At 41.1% G+C, this 10,561-nt stretch overlaps 2 protein-coding genes across 2 annotated transcripts; both read left to right on the forward strand.

The window, feature by feature from the left end:
* The first annotated feature begins 1,606 nt into the window (after positions 1-1,606).
* Positions 1,607-5,247, forward strand: LOC134331445 (cell cycle exit and neuronal differentiation protein 1-like). The gene is made up of 2 exons (XM_063012870.1): positions 1,607-1,726; positions 2,947-5,247. Exon 2 carries the CDS (start codon positions 3,018-3,020, stop codon positions 3,282-3,284), a length of 267 nt encoding a protein of 88 aa, XP_062868940.1. The 5' UTR covers positions 1,607-1,726; positions 2,947-3,017; the 3' UTR covers positions 3,285-5,247.
* Positions 5,248-7,145: 1,898 nt separating this feature from the next.
* polr2l (RNA polymerase II, I and III subunit L) lies at positions 7,146-9,342 on the forward strand. Its single transcript, XM_063012769.1, has 3 exons — positions 7,146-7,249; positions 8,112-8,229; positions 9,087-9,342. Exons 2-3 carry the CDS (start codon positions 8,135-8,137, stop codon positions 9,193-9,195), a joined length of 204 nt encoding a protein of 67 aa, XP_062868839.1. The 5' UTR covers positions 7,146-7,249; positions 8,112-8,134; the 3' UTR covers positions 9,196-9,342.
* The last annotated feature ends 1,219 nt before the right edge of the window (positions 9,343-10,561 follow it).

Below are 10,561 nucleotides of genomic sequence, written 5' to 3' on the forward strand. Positions count from 1 at the left end.
GATCACCACAAGTTCCTATCACCTAGAACCTCCAAGCTCTGCGCCTTTGTCTATTGTCTGGGTGGGCAGCTTCGGACCTAGGGGCCAGAAATCAGGCACAGCGGCCAGCAAATCTGACAAACATGAGAGCACCAGAAAAAATAATAACACACACCAATTTTAATTGTCCGTTTGGTGTTGAAGAAAGTTCTATAATCTCATTTCACTTTGTAACGTTACCCCTGAATTCCTCATTAGTGATTATTTATGACCAAATAAGTCAAGAGTCATAAATATTATTTGTTAAGCCGTGACCCATCTGTGGTTAATATTTACAGGCTGATCTTTAATCTAAATTTCTTGGAAAAACTATTTAGAAACTGGTGTCAATCCGGTTAAATAATGATCTTAATGCCAACCAACTTAATAAAAGGTTTTAGTCTGGTTTCAGGGCCTGTCGCAACCGTGAAACTGCTTTTCTAAAGGTCCTAAATGATCTAAGAAACTACAGAGACATGGGAAACATTTCAGTTTTGATTCTGTTGGATTTACTGCTGCTTTTGATAGTTGATTATGGGTCTTCGCTGAGTCTTAGACTGGTTTTGAATATATTCAAGAGGCTGTGATTACTACGTTGCACTGGGCAACTGTATAGTACTTCGAAATGTCACACAATTACCTGTGGAGTCCCTTAAGGATCAGTCTTGGGACCTTTGTTGTTTACCATGGATGTGCTTCCAATGCCCGTTATTACCACCAGTAAATCAACACAAATTATTCTCAGCTTTATATCTCCTTGCACCAAATAATGGCAGGTCTATCAGCTTACTGTTCGATTACATAAGTGATTTTAATATCTGGATGTCTTGCAATTTCTGGCAGTTGTAAATAACATGTTGGTAATTTCTGTAAAACTGTGGAATATCTCAAAGGTTCAGGGCATTCTAACCCCTGCTGATAGCGAGAACCAGAATGTCACCAGAGTGCAAAAGCACAAAACATGGCAAATACTGGTTGGTGTCCAGCAAAAAACATAGGAGCTGTAAGTTAAAACCCAGTTGCCCAGTTGAAACCAGCAATAAATCGGTTCCTTGCTGCAGAAACAAGCTTAAAGCAGCAAACAGTGACCAGCAAAAACCAGTGTATGAACTGACCAGCTCCATTACCAACCAGACCTGGTTGTGTTGTGAACACAGAACAACAATGCTTATTTAAAACGAGAAATATAGCAGCTAATACTGGTCTGGACTGTTGTTTTTTTCCTTTTCCCAGCACGCTGATGCTACAAAATACAGTCAGATCAGTCATCTCATTCCTAAATGCGTAAATGTTACATACTGCAGCCCATAAATCTCAATTCTGTGCCCACTTGGTGTAATCGTGCAGTCCGAATGCAGAGCCGTGGGATCAGGGATCTTTTCCCATCCCGTCTAAAATAGATCTGTTTCAAAACAGCACCAGTGCAAACTCCACACTTTCACACACCCAGCAGGCACCAGTCTCGGGTTCGTCCTTTCCAGTAATGCATCTTCCACCCCTTTTTTCTGAGGCGAAGTGGTACGTTCCACCTCCTGTGTCCTCCAGCTCCTGCTGCATCCTCCATCGCTGCACTTCCCCTCATCTCAGCTCTCCTTGAGGACGAATCCGAGGCCCATCTGCGCAGCCCTGCCCTGATCTCTCTCAGTCTCAGGCCCTCATCTGAATTTAGGACAAGGACACAGAGGAGAAAGTAGAACCTCACAGGGAGGTGGGTTGTGTTTCTGGTCTTTTATTGATGATGCTGTTTCTGCTGGAGGTGCAGGAGGGCTTTGGGCCTAAAAGCAGCATCACAGCATGCATCACCTTTCTTCTTTTCTATTTATGTTCTCCATGCTTGGTCTACAGTCTTGTTTAGGACTCTTTTTAATGTTTTTAATGTCCTCTTTATTTTGAGTCCTGGATGCAGATGGAGGGCTGGACTGGAATTTAACACACTTGTGAATTTTTGCAGGTTCATTTGTCTCATTTTATCTCAGCTGGGTGTAGTACGGTATACGTACAGTATCACATATTTGCATGGTGTGTGTGTGTGTGTGTTTTCTCAGTCACTAGGCTGTACACTGGTCTGCATGCACTTACTGAACACACACGTTCCCATGAGACGACTACCGGATGTCAGACTTTACTGTAGATCTCAGTAAATGCAGCCAACCTTTGCAGACGCTCGTCATGCTAGATACTAGATATACAACAACGACATATTTTGGTAGAAACACCTTAAAATTTTGACATGTAGTGTGTATATAGTGTGTGAACTTACTCAGAATCCAGTATTACAGCTGCAGAACTATAAACCGATGAGGTGAAGCCACATGTTGGGCACCAGAGGACTGACCTTGGGCTAAGAATGTGAATCTTTTTTATTATTTATATTAAATACTGGATTCAAACAGGTTTTTGTCTTATAAAACAATAGTGCAGAGTGTGTGATACAGCTTAGCACTCTAGTGTCATATATTTATATTTTTCATTCAATGTTATTTGCTCAATGAAGACGTTTCATTTTGTTTTCCATTTTCATCAACCGCTTTATCCTGGTCAGGGTTGCTGCAGGTCTGGATTCACCATAAACGCTGGGCACAAGGCATGAACACCCTAGACACCCTGTGCCAATCCATCAGTCATATCCAGTCATGTCAGTACAGATGTCCAGTCGGGCCGATAGCACCGGTGAGAACCCAGATCTCAGCAGTAGTGGACTTTACCCCCATTGTTACTGGGAGGCACCAGGGCCACACAACCCTGTTTAGGATGAACCCATAATAAAAAATGAGTGAATAAATAATGCAGATGATGTGGATCAGATTATCCAGATAGCAGGACTTAGGATTTGTGAATTACTGGTGCGTACTAACATGTGCATGTAATCACCTAAATATAGTCCGAAACCTTCTAACTCTCGCTCTCGCTCCCTTTTTTATTTCCCAGGCATCACAAAACACCTCGGAGACCAAACTGACCCCCATCGAGTGTGAATCTATTCAATTCTACTTCTCAACATGGAGTCCAAGGCCAAGCCCCAAAAGACAGAGAAGAAGGAATCTGCACCGCCTCTGAAACCGGAGCCCACTCCCGCCGCGCCCGCCGCAGAGGAGAAACAAGCGGAGGATGGCGCCGGGAACCAGGAGGGGGCGCAGGAGGGGAGTGAGGGAGCAGGGGGCTGCTGTGAGACCCTGGAGAACCTGAAGCCCTTCCTCATCGGTGGAGCCGTCGTAGCCCTCGGTGCCATAATCGTGGGCGTGGTCTTATTAGCCAAGAAGAAGTGACAACATGATACGATATGATTGGGTAGTGGGTGACGGGGGCACGGCCTATCGGAGGAGGGATGTTTTAATATTGTGGGGTTGGGGGCACCATGCTTCTTCATGATCAACTTTTGATTTTAGCGACATTAGCAATATTAGCCAGCTATCTCAGGTCACGTTCGGATGTGGACGTGACCCACGCACAGTCATGTAGGATCTAGTGGCAGGTCTTCTGGACAGCTATGGGAGACTCAGGTTGGGCAGAAAAATAAGATAAAATTAAAAAGCCACCTCACCGACATCGTAGTTGTCTATCATACTTTATCTAGCTACTTAATAGTTTGTGATTAAAATCTATGTGAAGCTTCAGGCTGGGCAGAAGAAACCAAACGTAGACCAAACCTGATGGTTTTGTCCAAAGCAAAGCTTCATCCACCAAATCTAGACTGCTTTTGAAGCTTCTTCGGGCGTCTTCTGTCCAAATGAGGCTTTTATCTGCCAAACTTCTGAGCTTCTCCTTCCCAAACTAAGGTTCCTCCAACATGTTGCCCAGCTGAGGCTGAACAAACTCTGTAATGTTTGTTTTCTTCAGCATGACCAGTTTCCTCATAGCTGCCATATCCAGACCCCTAATGCTCTATAATAACATATATATTATTATTAACACATGATGCATTACTGTAACTCCTAAGAATAAAGTGCAATATGACGTGTTTTGTTGTATGACGCCATCAGTGCTTGAATCAGCGCGTGAATCCTGGTTGGTATTTAACCTGTATGATATTTTATGAATCAGTAGAAGCCAGTTTGACTATTTAAACCCTACGTGGGGCTTCAAGAAGTAATAATCGGTGTGTGAGTGAGTGCACGTACAGGAATATATACAGTAATACGTGTTTTCCATTACTGTATGTGTTCAGGATATATGTATGAATTTAGGAAGGACAAATATATAACATATTAATTAGACTGTATTTATAGAATTTACACCTTATGTATTTTTGTACCATACACACTGTGCTTTATCACATCATATATTGTTATTATTACTGTTATTATTATTAATATCATTTAATGCATCCAGTGAAAATATGTTTATCATTGTTCACTCAGTTGCCAGTTTATTACACAGGTCTTAATAAACCAGGTCCAGAATTTTACATGAGTAATATTAACTGTAATAAACTGGAACCCTGTTCTGCACCCAGTGTTCCCAACATCCCTGCAAAAAGCCAGACCTGATCTTGGTGAGACTGGTTTAAGCTGGTCAGGCTAAGAGAACAACTGGACCAGCTTTTGCTGGCTGTGGACCAGCTAAATGAACCCAATACGATCTGGATTGACAGGAACCCTAATTAGAACGATCACGGTTACGGAATTGATTGAAGCTTATTGGCACTACAAAGCTGGCAACTCAGTTTAGAAAATGCTTGAATGGCCATGTAATGCACATACATACACAGGTACATGCACAGTTTTTATTTTTATTTTCTTGGTTTTATCTTGTTCTCTTTTAAAACCAACCATTTCCTGTAGAACACGAGTAGTTAAACACTGACACGTTAAAAGACCAAAAATAGGTCAGAATTCACATCAGATCAGTTTCAGAAACCCAGCCGGACCAAACCGATCCACTCAACACATCTCACACAAGTTCTACCAACATTTATGAAAGATTTTCGTTCCCTCAAGTGCGTATGTAATGCAATAATTCTACTAGGACTCAGTAAAATAAGAATTTTCTTCTAGAATTATTATTTAAACTAGTAATGAAAGGGTCCTGCTGCTGAAGTGCTGGATGGAGCATCAGACACGATGATGCTGAGGTGTGGATGATCGTAGCCAGAATAACAGATAATAGGAGCTTTTTCCATTTGTTTTTATTTTGTGCACCCTCCTCCCTGAACGTCTCCCTCTGGTCCAACTGTAAAATAAAATCTAGATGCTATTTATTGAACTCATTAAAGCATTAAACTCAGATTTATTGAGGCTGTGTGTGTATTTTCTCAATCCGTTTCCATATTTCTATCTGCACTGATGGAAAATTTTTATGTTTTATAAATTTTCTCAAACCAATCCATATTCTGCATGGTTTTGGGGTGGAAGGTGACCCAAAGTACCCAGATAATTTATTTTCTTATAGTAGAAGTATATTAAAGTATAGTACTGTGTATGTAAAGTGTAAAATTATTCATCTGTGTTGATTAATTACTGCATAATGAATTTAGGAAGGAAAATATAAACAAAAAAAACCAAATATTAATTAGACTGTATTTATGGAATTTACACAGTATGTATTTCTGTACCATATACACACTGTGCTTTATCACAACACTATTATTACAGTTTTAATATCACTTAATGCATCCAGTGAAAATATTTCCATCATTGTTTACTCAGTTGCCAATTTATTACGCAGGTCCCAATAAATTATTATAATAATTGGAAAAAAATAATTATAATTGTCATAAAACTTAAGCATTAATCAAGACATTTACTAACCACGATTTAATATTTAACAGAACTGACGTTTGCTTTTAATTTATAATGCAACATTTTGCTATATTAGCAATAAACTAAATTCGATTTACACAGAAGCACAAGGGCACCGTTATACTAGAACAGGAAAAGGCCTTCCCTAAAGAAAGAAAGAAAGATATCCTTTATTTGTCATATATACATATACAGATGTACAGTACAATGAAATTCTTTCTTCGCATATCCCAGCTGGTGTTGGAAGCTGGGGTCAGAGCGCAGGGTCAGCCAACTTACGGCGCCCCTGGAGCAGACAGGGTTAAGGGCCTTGCTCAAGGACCCAACAGTGGCTACATAGCAGAGCCAGGATTTGAACCGCCAATCTTCCGGTTGATAGCCCAAAGCTCTACCCACTAGGCTACCACTGACCCCAAAAACTGTTGCTGCAAAGTTGAAAGCATATAATTTCCTGGATATGGCTGAAATACATCTATTAAAAAAGTAGAAGGGATGTCCCAATACTTTTGTCCATATAATGTATATATGATTTACATGAGGCAGCACCATGGTCGCACTGTCGCCTCACGGCAAGAAGGTCCTGGGTTTGATCCCCAGGTGGGGCGGTCCGGGTCCTTTCTGTGTGGAGTTTGCATGTTCTCCCCGTGTCTGTGTGGGTTTGCTCCAGTTTCCTCCCACAGTCCAAAGACATGCACGTGAGGTGAATTGGAGACACAAAATTGTCCATGAACTGCACTATAATAAAATGAACTTACATAATAAAAAAACGATTTTTATTCATAACTTCAGTAGCATTTAAAGTATTCAGCATATTAATAACTTCAATAGCTTTTAAAATATTGATCTAATTGCTCCAAAACAAGTTGTATTTTATCAAGTGTAACCCACGTTATATACTACAACTCTTATACTGACACTTTTACCCTTTATTACATAATAAAAAACAGATTTTTATTCATAACTTTAATAACATTTAACTTTGTGGATTTGTCTACCTGGATTATTGAGCATGCATCAACAGAATAGCATTTAAAGTATTCAACATATTAATAACTTCAATAGCTTTTAAAATATGCATCAAATTGCTTCAAAACAAGTTGTATTTTATCAAGTGTAACCCACATACCAATTACATTTAAAAAGAATAGATTTTATTTGTTATTATCGTTGTATTTGTTTTTAGTTATTAGTTTAGGTTTGAACCCGGGATCTTCGTTGCTGCTAATTCATGATCTGAGTCAGTGGGAAAACAGTAGTAAATAAGGCACAATAAAGACGGACTGTAAAGCTTTCCTAGTCTATATATATATATATATATATATATAGTAATTAAATATTTATTTTTATTTGTTTTGTTTGTTTGTGTTTCTTTTGGAAGCACGTGGTTCCCTATGCGGAACTACTTTCTGTCACCATTGTTTCTTCCGTTGCTGTTTTCCTGGTACAGAAACGTGTTTCGTTAGCACGCAGGAGGAACGTTTCTGATCTCACTGGTGAATAATTCTGTATTTATCTATATTGTTAATTTATTTCTGGGTCTGTATTTAAGATAATTGAGCGTTTGTATGTTAAAACTGAGTGCAGCGCAGTTTAGAGTTATTGTTGACGGTGTAGATTCGCTTGTTTACGTAACGTCACGGTATTCCGTACAGTCTCAGTATTCAGCACTACATACCTCCATCATTACAACACTTATATTAAATATGTGCTCATTAATACTAACACGATAGTCTGATTATTTATTCACCACTAGATCAAGAACTTGTGCGACTCAACCGCGCTGTACGGATTTCTGTTATTGCTAACAGTGTTCCGCACAGCACGTCAGACTGGTCACAACTGGACGAATTGGAACCTCTAATGCGAGTCACACATTTTACTCACGGGTGTAATGATACACCTAAATCTTATGGAACAGCTTCAGAGATGAGTGGAGTCTGTTATAGCTGCAAACTCTTCATGAGAGTGGTTTTGGACTGGGATGCCAACAGGCTCATGGTCATCATATAATGTACATACACATTGGTGTACAGAATACAATAACCTTCACTTTTATCAGTCGCTTTATCCTGGTCAGGGTCATGACGGGTCCAAATCCACCGGGAAACACTGAGTGCCAGGCTGGAACACCCTGAACAGGGTGCCAATCCATCACAGGGCATAAGAAACAGCCAGACATGTCTGTGCAGACGCCTGGCCGGCATCACCGCAGAGATTCAAACCCTTTTCTCAGAGGTGGTGGGCTTGTGTATTGGCCACCCGAGCGCCCGGGTTAATCCAGCGCTGTATAAACACTAGGCGTCCACGTAGACCAGGGTGGTGGAGGTGTTTCTGACTGTTGTATGATGTGTTCAGGTGTTGGAGAGGAGCGCTTGAGGATGATCATCCCGGTCCGCTGTTTTACCTGTGGGAAGATTGTAGGGAATAAATGGGAAGCTTATCTCGGACTCCTGCAGGCGGAGTACACAGAGGGGTAAGAACCAATACCATCATTCACTGAAATGTGTTTTTTCTATTTATTTATTTATTTATTTATTTACATTTTCGGCATTTAGCAGACGCTCTTATCCAGAGCGACCTACAGAAGAGCGTCCGCAGTAAACATGACCTGACTCGAGTTTAAGTAAACAACAGGGCGAGGTGTAAGTGTGTAAGTGTGGTTGGAAGTAGAAAGCGTTGGGAGATAGAGAGAGAAGGACACAAAGTGATGGTCAGAGAGGTGAAGTGGGGTGACGGCTGAAGACCAGGTCCAGAAGATTGCCTCCTTTATGTGTTGGAGGGCCGTGGTTAAAGAGGTCGAAAGATGAAAGGAGAGGAAGAAGACAGGACGACTGAGCGACCGATCAAAGCGAAGCGTATTAACCTAAGGTTGTTGTATTCTGTACACGAATGTGTATGTACGTCATATGGACGAATGAGCTTGTTGGCATCGCAGTCCAAAACCACTCTCATTAACACCACAGTTTGCAGCTATAACAGCCTCCACTCTGCTCCGAAGCTGTTTCTTAAGATTTAGGTGTATCGTTACACCCGTGAGTAAAATGTGTGACCTGCATTGGAAGTCACTATTTGTCCAGTTTGGACCAGTCAGACGTGCCGTGTGGAACACTGTTAACGAGAACAGAAATCCGTACAGCGCGTGCAAACAATAATCAATCGTAGTCGTTTTAATTTGTAAGTTTTAATATAATTGTTGTGTTAATTAAAGTATGTTGAATCTACAGCGTCCCTCCCTCCCTCAGATACACACTACTACGTATGAAGTCTACACATTAATATTTGCATTTCTTGATACTATTATTTAAAAAATGTTCTCCGTCTGTGTCTCAGCGACGCTCTGGACGCTCTGGGGTTGAAGCGCTACTGCTGCCGCAGGATGCTGCTCTCTCACGTGGACCTGATCGAGAAGCTGCTGAACTACGCTCCGCTGGAGAAATGACGCTGCTCGTCTTTCGCTTCAGTCGTGTATAGATACGTTCCTCTGATGTGTTGATCGGACCCCCGAGCTTTGTGTTTATTGGACTCATTGCAGAACTTGTGTTTTTCTTTCTTATGATGTTTGATTAAAATAAAGTAGTAAAACATCTCCCGTGTGCTTTTCGTGAATAATCACAGCTCGGCCAGTTGGAACTATTTTATTTTTATTTATTTTATTTCTGTCGCATCCAGTTTCCTTAGTTGTATCTCCTACTGTCCTCTATCTACTGTACTGCTGCAGACCTCTACACACACACCCTATCGAACACCTTTGGTATGAATTGAAACGACGATTGCGAGCCCGGCCTTGCCGTCCATCATTAGTGCCTCACAAGTGGTCACAAATTCCAATAAAATACTCCAAAATCCCTTGGAAAATGTCCACACTGAGAGCCCTGCATCAACACAGGTTTGATTCGTACCCCTGGTTCCTCTAGGCATGAGTTTTTATAATGCAGGAGGTAGATTGGCAGGTCTAAGCTGTCTGTCTGTGTGACATCCAGCAATTCACTTAATCGTGACAGGATACAATACAAACACTAGGGGTTGAGAAAAGGTCAAGGAGTACCAACTTTGCAATGGTGGGGGCTTGAACAAGCAACCTTCTGATCACTAGTCTAGTACTGTAACTGCTGAGCTACGACCGTCCTCTTGGACTGTCCACTTCCGTACGTATATATTTATTTAATTTTACAATTAGGGGTTGAGAAATGATCAAACACTACCAACTTTGCAATGGTGGGGCTTAAACAAACAACCTTCTGATCACTAGTATATAAATATATATACTGTATATACAGTATGTATATAAATTTAGATATAAATATACAATCAGAAGGGTTAGAAAAGATTAAATGGTACCATCTATGGTAGTGCTTGAACAAGCAACCTTCTGATCACTAATCTAGTACTCTAACTGCTGAGCTACGACTGTCCTCTTGGTGTCCTGCATTTCTGGTTGGCACGGAACACCCACGCAGCCCTGACCAGGATGAGCAATTTGTGAAATGAATGACAACAGCGCCGCCTAGTGGCAGCTTTTATCCATATAAAATATTCATCTCATAAGGGAAAATGAGAAAATGTAAAACAGTACCAAGTTTGCAATGGTGGGGCTTGAACAAACAACCTTCTGATCACTAGTCTATATCTATATATAGCACTGTTGACGTCTGTGCTGGCTGACCAGCCCTGCAGACTAGCACACGCACCTCTTCTGATACACCTAAATCCACAGGGGTGCTTTCTCTCACCAGCCTGCCGTAACAAGGTTTTTATTGCTGTATCTCAGCAGGACAGTAGGGGTCGCTGCTGGACATTTCCGGCCC

This window comes from Trichomycterus rosablanca, chromosome 17 (genome assembly GCF_030014385.1).
Source record: "Trichomycterus rosablanca isolate fTriRos1 chromosome 17, fTriRos1.hap1, whole genome shotgun sequence".
Lineage (NCBI taxonomy): Eukaryota > Metazoa > Chordata > Actinopteri > Siluriformes > Trichomycteridae > Trichomycterus > Trichomycterus rosablanca.